Source organism: Camarhynchus parvulus, chromosome 3, assembly GCF_901933205.1.
Source record: "Camarhynchus parvulus chromosome 3, STF_HiC, whole genome shotgun sequence".
In the NCBI taxonomy this organism is placed as follows: Eukaryota; Metazoa; Chordata; class Aves; order Passeriformes; family Thraupidae; genus Camarhynchus; species Camarhynchus parvulus.
Genome location: NC_044573.1, coordinates 31,300,330 through 31,314,604, shown reverse-complemented (window position 1 = coordinate 31,314,604; position 14,275 = coordinate 31,300,330). Strand labels below are relative to the sequence as shown.

The 14,275-nt window shown below is 36.3% G+C and overlaps 1 protein-coding gene across 5 annotated transcripts in view; it reads left to right on the top strand.

The window, feature by feature from the left end:
- Nucleotides 1-14,275, top strand: part of PLD5 (phospholipase D family member 5) — a 165,135-nt gene that overhangs the window by 29,669 nt on the left and 121,191 nt on the right. For 2 of the 5 annotated variants that reach the window (XM_030946467.1, XM_030946470.1), the window contains exon 1: nucleotides 3,972-4,108. The exons of the other annotated variants lie outside the window; for them this stretch is intronic. In XM_030946467.1, the coding sequence (XP_030802327.1) occupies nucleotides 4,106-4,108 (3 nt within the window). In that variant the 5' untranslated portion in view covers nucleotides 3,972-4,105. Of the gene's footprint in view, nucleotides 1-3,971; nucleotides 4,109-14,275 lie in introns of those variants that run through there. 5 annotated transcript variants of the gene reach the window in all.

The following is a 14,275-nucleotide window of genomic DNA, read 5'->3' as shown; positions in this document are numbered from 1 at the left end:
TGTTCTAGTTAGATTTTTGAAGGAATTGAGAATTTTCGTGTTCAGTTGACTTTTTTAGCCCACAGAATTGCAGCATTTTACCAATTTACACTCAGAGTGCACTTTAGACATTTCTTCACAGAAAAAAAATTTAAAAAAAGTCTTTATTGATAAATTCCATATGTTGTCTAGGTGCCTTTGAAGTTTTGTATCTGTTTTAATTTGCTGACTTTTAGAATTCCTGCCAACATATATAATCTTGTTTGTCTTCATTCTGTTATGCCAAATAATATTGCAATTTTTTGTCTTATTACTTATCAAGCTGTGATTTATTTTTATCTATTTACAACAAATTTTTCATAGATACTGTCATTTTTTTTTACAACTTATGGGGAGAGAAGATGCTTCATAACTCTAGGGACAATTTGGACAGACTTACAGAGTGCCCCAAGAGAGCCATAATTGCGTGTCCCTGAGGCTTTGTGACATCTCAGGCAAACCCGAAACAACTCAACAATTTTTTATTTTAATTTATTAGGATTTTTCATTTAATGAAAACCAGATTTTTTTTAAACTCTTCTCTCTAGTCAACAATTGAATGCCAAAATAAAAGAAATTCTGTCAGGGCAAAAATTCTGTTCTTTGATCAGTTGCTTTATGTTTGGTACCAGTTAGTACAACCATTCAGTTGTTGCAGACTGAGGGCTCTAGTCTGAATTGTTAGATGTTGCAAAGAACACTTGTGAAATAACTTGTATTGCCATATCTAACCTATTTTCATCACAAAAGATAGATTTCTTTTAATCCAATTTAAGTTTTTATAGCTTCATTATCCATTCCTTGATAATTTAGAGTATTCAAGGGCATCTTTATGTCATCTAAATAAGTGTTTAAATTATGTAGCCTGCTAACTACATTTCTACAGGGGCCTAAAGAATGTGTTAGATACCTTTCAGAGCTTTATTTTTATTTTTGAAATAGCCTCTGAAGCAAGGAGCTCATGTTGGCAGCTCATATCCTGAGAGGGGTGAAGTCTGGCAATAGGGTTGTAACCAGTCAGCAAGGATTAAATTACAGATTTTAACTCAAATTTGGGAAGGAATTGGTTTCCTCATAAAAAGGAGAAATTCTGGACCTCTCTGGAAGATTTAAGTTCCCATTGCTTGTGGATTCTTCAAGAATTGAAGGGAGAAAAAAAATTACAGATTTTTTTTGAAGAAGAAGTTGGAGTTCACATTTAAACTTTAGCAGTTATATCAGTACATAACTCTGTCCCTTGGTGATCACTTTTTTCTGAGTTAGAAGGAGTTCAAAGTAAATGGAAAAGGTAGCTTTGTTTTGAAGCAGGTGTGCTAATGCTGAAGTAAGTTAGTCAACTTGAATTGTTTTCTCTGCCTGTATAGGTGCATGATAGCATTTTTTCTGTAAAGAAATATCTTTAGTTGAATTTAGGAGGCGATATTTGTGCGTGAATTTGGGAGGTGTATGTTTTAATTGTGAGAAGACTATGACAGAATTCATTCTGAAATTTGTATTCATTCAATAATTGAATTACTTTTCAGTAAAAAGTTGAAGTATTCTGGCTTCATTGGCTGAAAGGCAGAGTTGAAGATTGTTTGTGTGTATGCATAGGGCCATGCTACCCCCTCCCATATACATTTTGTGTAGAAACATTCAGGAGCACAACTTCTGCATGTCTTCATATTTGGCATCTGATCACTATCCCAGCAGACATCTTTGTGAGCATAAGGGTTTCATAAATTTCAAGGATTTCAGGAAAGGTTTGTTTGGACTATTAAGATGACCAAAAACTTTCTGATGGAAAAGTTTTTACATCTAAAAAGAGCAAGACCTCTGTAGCCAGATTGATTGCAATTGAATTGTTTCACAGAATTCTCTGCTGGGTCTCAGTGATATTAAATGTGGAACCTCTCTGATGGGAATCCCATTAGCAGTGTGACTAACACAACTGTGTGAGTTGTTTATGGACACTGCCCAAGTTCTGGTGTGGCACTGGGCACTGACCAATCTGTGCATCTTCTGCTCCTTCCATGCTGCTGATGTTGCTCATGACAAGGTATCTGTAGACAGCTTTCTGGTCAAACAATGAAACTAGGGCTGTCTACTGATTTTCTCTGTCCTGTAAGCTATCTTGTATACTGCTGTCCATTTTTCTTCCTCAAATTTTGTCTCTCTTGGTTTCACAGAACCTGGTTGGCTTGTTTTTCTACCCTTCTATCTCCTTAATCGGCCTTTCAGTACCTCTTTCCACTTTATCTTGCTATTTTTCTTAGGGATTGAACTGTGGTCCTTTTATTTGCATCAGACAAGCTCATCTGTAAATACAAGTCAAATTCATCTTTGCCATGATGCCTTGCAAATGAATTTTTGTAGCTCTGGCTGAAGAAGAAGGGTGTGGAGTAAAGAGAACTTCTTGTGGCTGTTCAGCTAGATGTCAACAGCTCAACATGGCTAAAACAGGCCTCCTGCAGCCTCCCTTCCTGCTGCTTCCTTGTCACTCTAGAAAACAACCTAATCTTGCCATGGTGTTCATAACACGTCATTTATTACTTTGTTCTTTCTCTAAGTTCAGAAATGACTTATTTTTTAACGTAATTTCTTAAAGTAAGTTCATTGCTGTTTCAACAAACATTTGAATATTCCATCCAGCTCTTCTTCCCTATTAAACAGGCTTCCCAATTAGTCCAGCATCCTTTTCCTTGCATTCTTCAGGTCAGTCCTGCACTTTCATACCCATTCAGATTCAGTGAAAATCATTATTGTTTCCTTTTGCAAACAGAATAGAAAAAAACCACAGGCATCTCGTCTGAATTTATTTTCCCTCCTTGCACAGAACATAGTCTTCACTTTTCTAGACCTTTATAAATTCTCAGTTGTTGCAGAAGCATCACTCCATCCTCTTTCATTATTCATTAAAATTTCAGGCTCAGTCTTACGCTCTCTTAGTACAATAATATGCTTTCTTCTTGAGAGCATCTCCAAGGTAGTCTCTATAGCGTTTTGATACTCTTTTCTTTAAAACCCCTTTATTGTGAGGCCCAAAAAGCTTGGGAATTATTCTAAGTACTTGTTAAACTAGCCAGTAATCTGACTTGGTTCCTTTTGCCTCCCTCTTCACCGCCTCTTACTGTGAGGCGTTATTTGATAACGCCATGGAGTCAGGACTGCCTGTTTAGTTAACTTTTGGGTTTGTGGGTTTTTGTGGTTTTTTTTTTGTTTGTTTGCTTTGGTTTTGTTTTGTTTGGACTTTGAAAAAAATTATTTTATCACACAAAATACAGAAGCATCCTGAGCTACCATTGAGAGCATTAAGATGGTTATAATGTTAACTGAGTAATTAATCATAGTTGTAGCATTGCAGGGAAATTTGCTGTGAAATTTACTGTGTGAAATTTGTTCTTGAGACGAGTGGCAGTAGAAGTGCCAGTTGATCATTTCATCCCTTTGGAACTTACCACCTTGTCTTCCCTAGGGAAAAATGTGTTAAAAAAAAAAAAAAAGCCGACAAAGAGCAACCACATGGCAAACAAAAGATGCTCTTAGCTAATCTGAAGGGGCATTTGGCTGCCTCACAAAAACACTGTGTATTTTGGCAGTTAGGAGCTTTGGCTTAGGAAGATCCATGTTTGGAATAACAGGGTGTGTTGCAAGTCAAAATTCAGGTATCTTGGCTGAGATATACGCGTAATCTGGCATGATGCCTTTGTGCACGGTGCCTAGCTATAGCAAATGCCAAAGTCCCTTGTGAACAATATATGAATCTCATTTTAGGGCAAAAAAAAAGAGAAGGAGGGAAAAGGGAGGCAGGATTTATTTTAACATTTAGTGGATATAAAAAAACAAGTATCAAGAAGCAAAACATTTCCATGAAGCATTCACTGGAAATTCTGCAACTTCTTGTTGCAAACCTCTTTATCACTTGGATTGGCTGATTTCCAGAGCATCAAGGCTAGGAATTGAGGGACTGAAATATAATCAGTGGTGATACATTTTAACCACATAAAACATTCTCTGCTTCCAAAGCCTCCAGTGTCTCTAGTAAGCAGTGCAACAGCAACAGCTCCTTGCTGCTGAACTCCAGAGACGTGGAAAATACTGGATCAGGATGGTAAGAAGCTTTTTATTTTTTCACCAGATCAAGGTTATTACCCTGTAAAAATGTTTAAAAGATGATGAAATTAGTAAACGTCAGTATTTTAAAAAAAACCAACAGTATGTAAGATGCAAAGGAATTATGATTTTTTCTGCAAGAGAACAGCAATGCAAGTTGGTGACAAATATATCTGGCACTGAACATGTTGTGCAGCTTATATAAAATCTTTTAAAACTGGGAGAGATTGCTGATGAGTATTTGATATAAATTGTAAGTCTGTCAACTTGGTTTATTTCAGAAGGACAGCTGTATGGGCTTTTAAAATTATTTTGGATTAATAATCTCTGACATAGACTTTATACATAAAAATATAAATAAACCTATGCCAATCACTCATGTAGGCTGTATGTTTGTGTGGTTACTTTTGTAGGGGTTTTGGGGTTTTGCTTTTTAGAAAGAAGCAGATCTGCTCAGCACATGCCTTTGACTTTTAGGGAGCTATGAAGTTTTTATTTTTCTGGGTTTTCAATCCATGAAAACCTGTAAATTACAATGTTTCTCTAGTGCATTTATTTGGTGGGAAAATAACCAGGGAAAAGTTTTTAGAATAATGATTTTATTATTTGTACCAATTTAAATATTCTGACCTAAGCATTAAATCAATAGAAGTAAAATGTAATGCATATAAATATGGGATCTAAATAGAGTGTAAATTGATGCCAATGCTATTAATGGTTTAAAAAATGTCTGAGTATAGAATAAAAATATGCATATTAGCATTTTTCTACATATTAAAGAATTGGAGGGAGGAAACGTATCTTGGGAGTGTTTACTCCCAAGACTCATTGTCAAGACTGTTTTGTTGGGGTTTTTTGGGGGTTGGGGGTGGGTATTGATTGAAATAAACATCAAGCCCAATCTCCTGTGTGGAAAGTCAGCCGTTCATTTTAAGGGCATACTAAGTCCAGGAATTTATTGATTAGGACATTACAGTACGTCAGAGTGTGAGGAAAACAAATTACTGAATAAGTCTGAAGAGCACTGAAATACATTTACTTGACAGTCCAGCTTGATGTATAGGGAAGTATTCTCTTTGTGATTGAAATGGAAGAGGAGATTTTTAACAGAATAACTATGAGACTTTGAAAAGTGTACAGCAATGTGAAACAATATTTGATTTATATTTTCTATCTTTGTTGTGTATTTGTTCTTTCTTAGCAGTACAAAAATTAAAAAACCCTATCTATAAATTCTTTCTGATCTTTTCCTTTTCTAAGTGGTTTCACTGAAATAAAAGTCATGAAGCCAATAACGTTATCGTAGCCTATATGTTTCATGTTAGACATTGCACTTTGATGTGTTAAAAATTTATGATTTTCTTCCTCAGTATGCAGAATAGATTGCAAAATCAATAATTGAATGGCAGCTAGGCTGTCAGGTTCTTGGAAAGATGTTTAGCATGAATCTATGTGTGGTGGTTGTTGTTATTATTATTATTAATATTTGTTGTTGTTGTTATTAATGTTATTATTGCTTTTTTTTGGACAAAAATCCCCTATGTTGAGTAACCATTAAACAGTACTGTTGTACTGAAGAGACTTGAATATATTGTTTCTTGTCAGAGAAGACTGTGCCCATAGTTACTTTTATCTTGCATCTAAATTTTCTTACAGGAACATGCTGGAGGTAGGAGATCAGGCTGCATTTGCCTATTGTGATCACAGAACATAATTAATAACAAATGGTGTTACATATATTTCCACTTTTGTGATTCTCTAGTTCCTTCATAAGTCAAATGCAGATTATGCTTCTGTACCAGCAAGTTAATAAAAACATTTCCTTCTAGAAAAAATAACGTTCATGTACTGCCAGATGCTTGCTGTTAATAAAGTTTTAGCCAAAGTAAACTTACATTGTGTCTTGCTTGACATGGATTAGTTCAGTAACTAAAGCAGTGAGTTCACAAGGGATCTATTTCTTTCAATTTGGATGGCCTGGGCAAGAATCTTGCATAAGTTACTGAAGGGGAAAAAAAAATAAAAGAAACACACACCACACACATCCCCCAAAGATGTACCCTTAATAGTAGTCAGCAATGTAAAAAATTACATTAATAGTCCAGAGGGAACAGCCTTTCACTTAAAATTTTTAGATGATATGATGTCTTGTAGAATGTAAATAGTAAATGGTCTTAAAGAAGCCCAAATTGCAAGCTGTCAAATGCAGTAGATATCAGCTTTAATTATTTAAAGTGTTTTTTCTAGTAAGTCTAAAGAACAAAAGTAAAATTATAAAAAATGTACTGGCTTTACCAGAAAAACTAAAAAGTTATAGACGTGACTATCACAGTGCTAAATTCTAATAAAGTATAATTAGTGAAAGGGATATGTTTGGTATGGCAAAGTTCATTTGCAGTGTCTTCCTGGTGCAGAATTGAAAATAGCTTATTCAACAATTGGATGTATTATACCTCTAGATGAATTTAGGCTAAACATTTTTTTTAAATTTCAGTAACTAAATTGAAGTCTGAGAATCTGCCTGAAAATGTAATCCTTATTTAAAGAGGTATATTATAAATATGTAAGCTGTGGACTTTATATGTAATATAAAATATGTTTAAGGAAAGGAAATATAGCTTTGCATCTGCTATGAACTTGATTCAAGATTTAATAATATTCTCAGGTTTTGTTCTTTTATGGGTTTCTGCCAGTTTTCTCGTAAAAAAGGCGTTTGTTCATTCAGAAGTACTCATGCTGACAGTGGTCAGAAGGAATCTGCTGCAATATAGCTTTGTGCATGTGTTTGGTATTAACTTATATGTCCCAACTAACTTTTGGCACAGTTTGGTTTAGGTTAAAAAACTGCATTTCAGGCTGTTTACCATGCCAGTAAGTCTGGCACTCTTCTAGAGTGAAATACACTCTTGCATGCTCCATAAATATTGTTTGTGAAGGATGAAAATAAATCACATTGAAATTTCACTGAAATGTAATGTTGGAAGATTTCCATATGTATATATGTATATATATATGTATTAGCATTTACTTGTAATGAAGTAAGTTTGTATTTTAAAATCTCAGCATCTATGTTTATGGAGGCTGAATACTTTCAGTGAATAAAATATGTCACCAGGCAAGGTTTATGCAAAAGTAGTTCTTTAGGTGATGGAGGATTATGTTTTTAAGCCATTTGCCCTTTGATTCTACAGTTAACCTACCATGCAGATCAGGTTTTGCTCACTGAAATCCATCTTTTAAGCTGTGCCATTACACTGGTAGTATAACTTAAAATGAGTTGCTCTCAGGAAGTTATAAATTATTTGCTGTGTTTTACATAATGTATTGGCATGCCTGCTGCATCTGTGTTCAAGACAGGGTTTTATTCCTTCAGCCGTGAATATATGAAGAAACTATTGAAAACGGATGCTTTTAGCATTAGTCTATCCTTTTGGCTTTGATCCTGTCATGCCATCAGAAATTAAGTTGGTAAAAATGAAGGCAGGGAAAAAGGTCAATCTGGTCGCTAGGTGAAATAATTGATGGGAGCAGCTTCTAGAGGAATACAGCTTTAGTGAGAGGGTGGATGGATAATACATATTTTTCTGCATCTGCTTAATGTTTGCATCATGGCATTTGCTGTGTTTTGAAATATCAGGACAAAATTGTGTTTCCCATATATTTTTGGACCCTCATAGCAACATGGTATTTTGCCTCACATAATTGTTCTTGTACTTCATGACTATACTGAGAATACTGAAAATAATTAAGGTTGAGACTTACCATGGACCTTTATGTAAAAGAAGTGTAGAGAAGATAAAAAAGTACTGACAACTTTATACCCACCTGATACTGTGCAGATGCAAGAAGAGCAAGTTATGAGTTGTGCCCAGAAGGATATGTTTCCAGCACTTTTATAAGGAGTGAGCTCTAACCAGAGCTAAGGATGGATAATATGTAGTGATGGCTAATATGTAGTGGTGGGAGACATGGTACAGTTTGGGTAGATTTCCTGGTTTGCTTCCCCACAGAGTGCTGATGCGAAGCTGCCATTCCTAAAGATGTTGCACCAGAGTTTTTAGTCTACTGTAAATCTGTTGTTATGAATATTTCATTTAGACGTTTTTCAGTGTTGTGGTGTGACCTGGGGATACACAGCCCACAGGCAGCCCTATCGTATCTTTGATAATGAAGTTTCAGCTTGAAGGCGAGAGCTGTCTGCTCTCCTGGCCCTTTGTTGGGGCTCCACTTCACTCTTCTCACCAATATACACCTTGCATATCTGACTAAAGGTTTTGGATTCAGAAAGGTTTTTGGAACCCACAGCAGAAGGTTGGTAATCTCTGGTGTTGATCCTTATTCAGTCAAAGGTGATAGATAAATCTGGTGGTGAAACCCTTAACACTTTTGACTCCATTACCACAATAGGGTCCTTTCTTTAATAGGCATGGCTTTAACTTCACAGTGCTAACCTTTTGAATTGCTCAGAGAATTTGAGATCTTGTGTTGCAGCCTTTTTTCCCCTTATGTGATGTCGCTTCCATGACAGGATTTTTATGTGATAATTTTCCCTGTCATAGGACAGGAGGTGGTACAGGTGTGTCAGGCTACCAGACTAGAGGCTGCTGACATGTTCTTCCTGCTAACTGGACATACATATGCCTAGTAAGAGGGAGAACCCTGTCTTAGCCATATAATGGGGATTTATTTGGTCAGGTGATGACTGAGACTACATAGTCATTTGGAAGAAGTGACAAGAAAGAGGATGTTATAAGACTACACCTCTGATTTAGCTTCTTTTCCTGTAAATACCTACTTTTTGCAGTTTTTGTTGTGGTTCTTTCTTTTCAGAAAGAAAAAATCTGCCTAATGTGGTAGAGATTTTACCAGCAGTAATTCTAGAGATTAAGCTTTGAAAAAAATATATGCTTGATTTGGGACAAACATGCTGTCTGGGCCATTTGGTCTTGAGTAACTAAAGAGCTACTGCAGACCTCTATCATTCACATAAAAATGATCTTCCAACAACTCAAACTGGCCTACAAAATTTATGTCAGAAAAAGAAATGTTCCTCATGTATTTTTTTCTTTTCATTGAAGAAATAGAAGGGACTAATTTTAGAGAGTGCTTGATAACTTAAGGTCTTTTAAGTCAAACAAACTTTTAGATTATCTTCTGACTAAACTTGTATGCACTAATGTTAGTTTTCTTATTTTTCTCTTTGAAGGATTGTCGAAAGTATTAGGCATGTTTAAAAAACTTTTTTTTTGTCCTACTCCTCATTCCACTATTACAGAGGATTGATCACAAAATCAGCACTTGCATCTAATAATTCCTCTGCTGTGGCACAGGTAGAAGAAAAATGGTGTCCTTGTACATGCAAAGCATGAAAAAGTGAGTTCTGCGGGAAGGATGAATACAACACACTAGGGATGTTTTAAGCAGAATATATTAAGGTATCTACTAGCATTTGTTTGCTGCAGAGATTGTCATGAAATGATGCTTGTAGCTGGCTGTTACCTCCTTTTGCACTGGGGCTGCTCATGGACTGCATTTCCTCTGCCTATCATGGCTGGTGTGGTCCTGTAGTCAGCAAGTGGAGGTCCCTTGTCTCCAGCTGTGCCTTTTGTTTTCAATGTCATTCATGTATTCATCATCTAAAGCCAACTGCTTAGTTTGGTCTTCTAGGAAGTTGAAGAAGCGCTTGAAAAACTGAGTCCCAAAAGAGTTTTCTGTCTTAGTGATTCTGGTGGATTTGATGGGTTTGAGATTAACAAGTAATTGCCATGTTGCTAGGTTCTGAGAAAGGAGGCAGTCATGTTTCTGGGTTTAAGTGTGTTAAAACAAACCAAAAACTACTAGGAAGCTGTTATTGTGGGTATAAGTTTTGTAGGGATTGAGAACAATGCTGTAGGGTGGCAGCAGTTTAATCCTTTGGTGCTTGCAAATAACAGCTTTTGTTGTGTGCCATAGAACAAGTGCATTGCTTGTTCTTTCCTTTTGAAGAAAATAAAACCCGAACACCTCCACAAGTTTAGTATTTATAACTTTCACCAAATGTGTATTTAGGTATTTTACTTCAGATAGGGAGTAGTTCTGCAGCCTAATAAGACACATTCATTTAGAGTGACTTGCTTGGAAAAACATAAACAGATTTAAGAGTGTACCAGCATAAACATGAATCCTTCTAATGCCTCATTTTCAGAACTCCTTGAAGTCATGACAAATGCAAGCCAACTGAACAAAACAGTTTTGGTGTAGCGCATCATAACACAGAACATGCAATTTATAAACTGTTATAGAAAGAATTTTATTATGTAATATTTTAAAATCTTATATGACTTTGTGAAACATTAGTTTTTGTAGCAGATTTTGGGTTGTCAGCATATCGCAAGTCCCCAAAATGCTACATCTCTTTTATAAATATACTAATGGAGTTGTCTTCAATGTTGATTAGAGTCTCTTTTTAGTAAAAAGAAATGTAAAAATATTTGTGGGAGGATCTAGAAGGTGAAAAAAGGCTAAAATACTTTAAATTCATATTCATGTAGAGTGAAACGTAGTAGTTTTACTGGTTGTTTCAGCCTCATAGATTTTCTAGTCCAGGTTCATTGAAGTCATGCATTTGCTGTGCATCATTTTAATGCTCCAGTGAAATATTCTCTCTGATCTATGTCAGTGGGGGTAGGGAAGCACATAAAATATATGCTTCCAGTCAGTGATGAGAGAGTAGGAGGATTTTTCATGAACAATATAATTAAATTCATGCATGTAAAAGATACCTGCAAGATGCTGCTTGAGAAAGTACTTTATAGCAATAGATAATTATAGGGAAAAAATTACTTTCCTGGAGTGATAGTACATAATACTAATTTATCAGTGGTATAAAGGTTTTCTAAGCAGTTTGTTTCCCATATGTAATGCAGCAATTTTTTTTCTAATCTTTGTCTTCAAAAGAATTTTTGATCAAAATTTTTGTTGAACATATTACACTGGAATTTTAATACAGCCCTAATAAAGGCCACTGTTGTAAACATTTATTTAATAGCTTAAAAGTTATTTACTCTTCCAGAAGTATGAGAACCATGGAAATTCTCTAAAGTTTAGGTTTTCCTGTCTGTTTAATACAGTTTTAATTACGTGCATAGTTGCCACTGCTGTGGATCATACCCATATTTGTTTAAAGGTATCCAGAAGAGGTGATGATATTAATTCACCTGCTGCTAAATACTCTCCTACTTACAAAGTAACTCAGCAGTGACTCAGACATAAGAAATGAAAACAGAGTCAGTTGCTTAGGGCAAGTGATTACTGCTGGGTATGGTGCATTGAGAGTTTTCTGGGATTAATCTCATCCTAAGGCAACAAAAAAAAAATAGTGTTCTGTTCCCCTTCCTCCTTCCCACTACTTCTTCATTTTCTGTGGAAAGAAAACGGCTTCAGTGGATTTTGTTTTTGCTGTCTCCAAACAAAGCTGTAGGCAGTGTGTGTGGTAACATTTTCTGTAAGAATGGACAGCTTAGATACACCTGGAAATTCTTGGTCAAAAATACATGTTGTGGGCTGCGCTCTTAGTGTTGCCCAAGAAATCCTTGTTGTGAGGAGCTGGAGTGTCCTGGGGATGCTCTGTGATGCATTGACCCTCAGTTAGGAGCTCTGACAGGATATCAGGGGCCAAGGCTGCCGCTCTCTGCCCTGACCCTGCCTGGACCCGTGGCTGGGGCATCTTCACTAAGAGTTCACTGTGGAACATTTTCATTCTAGGCCTGATTGAAGAAGTCCTGTGGAGAGTATATGGTGAAAAGTAATTGGCACAGCAGTTAAACTTTGGGGAAGGTTCACTGAGAGACGTTACATTGAGTCAGCATTAATTTCAAGGAGGAATCCTGACCAAAACTGTGAAGCTGATTTTTTTTCAGCTATTAAGAGGTTTCAAAAGCTAAACCTCTGTAAGCATCCCACCTTAAAAAAAGTCAGTGCTGCTGGTTTTAATGGTCAAAGTGAGACCCACAGCTGAATATGGCAAACTTGCAGAATCTCTTCTATTTTCAGTAGTGACATGTATATTTTCTCTTGAGTCTCTGATCTCAGACTATGTTGTGTAAATGCAGATGTATTTTTTTTAACTCAAAAGCACAATTTCTGAATGGACAGTGTAGTCTAAGGAAACAGATATAGCAGAAGACCATGCTTAGCTTAAGATTTTTACTATCTTTAGGGCCTGGCACTCACTAGGCTGCAGAGAGAAGCATATTATTTTTTGTTATAAACAGCCTTCAGTGTTAAATTCTAAAATAGTTGTTTCCCGGAGGAGTTTTGGAATAGAAACTGATGTACCTGATAGTTAATTAAAATTCAGTGTTGTTTGTTCTTGCTTAAATTAGTGGAAAAAACCCAAACCTTGCAGGAAACACCACAGAGAATAACATTCTGAACATTTCAATTTATTTTTAAAGATGAGAATTCCTATGGCTCAATTCTTTAAAGACTTGGAACATAATTCAAATGCTTCTTTGCCACCTGTCACTTTTTTTTTTATTTTTAGCATGTGTATTTTCTTTCATAGAGAAATAAAGGGAGTGAACACCTCATTTCCCTTTTCACACAGGTTTTTTCTGAATCCTAGTTACTGAACTACATGCACACATCACTTCTATTATAACACTGTAAACCACTTGCACAAATGCATACCTAGCAGGAGACCAATTGTTTGATTAAGTTACACCAGAATCTGGCTGGTATTATTGTCCAAACCAGAGAAAACCACGTGTAACTGGCTTTGTTTGTAATGCGAAGTTACTGATTAGCCAGCTAATATTTTCTTTCCCATGCTCACAGCCTCCCACACACAGAAAGATGTGAAAAACTAGTATAAAATAAGGTTTTAAGCTACGACAATGAGATCTCCAGATGTCTGATTCCTTGGTTTAGAAAACTGCATAAGAGCTTATCTATTCCTGAAATAAAAATGATTTAGATAGTCCAAACTGTCTTTCACAATCTCCCATCTGCTAGGGTGTGCATTTCATTTTCATGTAAATAAAATTTCTAAGTAATTCTTCAAATCCTTGCTGCACAGTTCATTACAGAGATCTCATGCTTGCTATACTTGCACCAGAAGGCAAAAGGACTGATAAAGCATGTGGAGCACTCATAGGATCCTTACAAGGCAGGCAGTCCCTCATGGAGAGGGGAATATTTCAGTGGATTTATGTACAGCATTAACCACTTCACCTGTATTATTTCCCTGTTGTCCCTTTCAAGAAATGCAGACACCTAATGAGGGGGATGGTAAAGGAGATTTTCCAAGCTTCATTTTTGGATTTCTGCCACGCTAAATCAAATAATTGGATTTTAAGCTGTCCTTTCATGTCATGTACTCTCTCACAGTGGGCTGGATTCATACCTGTGTTTAGGTAGGCAGGCCTCTAGTCTTAAAGCTTAAACTGACAGTCTTACATTGTTCCGATTTTTGAAAAGTTGCTTTAGCTTCAGTCTGACAGTTTATGGCTGCTGGCATGTTGGCAAATTGAGCCCTTTTTGTACTTTATACCAAAGTCACAACTGGAGAAGAGGAAGAATCATACTGACTTATATTTCCAAAACTGGACTGACTTGCTTACTTTGCTAGAGGTGCAGTTAATCAAAACAGCTGCAACTCAGAACACCTGGAAGTTGTGCAACTCTTAAATGTCTAAATGTAGATTTTAAGAATCTAATTTTAAGCAGGCAGATTTGATCAGTTTGCCCCATCGTTACCCAGGAAACTGCTTAATTACTATGCCGTTGCTTCAGCCCTCTGCATGTAGCTTTTAAAACATTTTGTTATAATTTTTCTTTTCTTTTGTCTTAAGCTAGTGTTTGTAGAAAGGGCTGGCTTGACAGCTCTGGCAAATGAAATAGTCTGCCTGCCCACGGAATACGTGCTCCCTAGACAGTGGCAGTCCAAACTTCCACATGCTGTTTTTTCAGTATGCTACAACTTTTCTTGGGGGAGTGGAGACAGGAAATAGGGTCCTTTTACATTCAGGTCTTTGCCACCAAAATGTGCGAGTGTCGTCAGGAAAAATGGCCTGTATTTTCCTTCTAGCACAGAAAACAGGAAGCTAAAAAATGGATGAGCTCAAGCTTTGGAAAACCCATATGTATTCTGTATCATCAAGATCACAAATTCAATCCTGCTGTG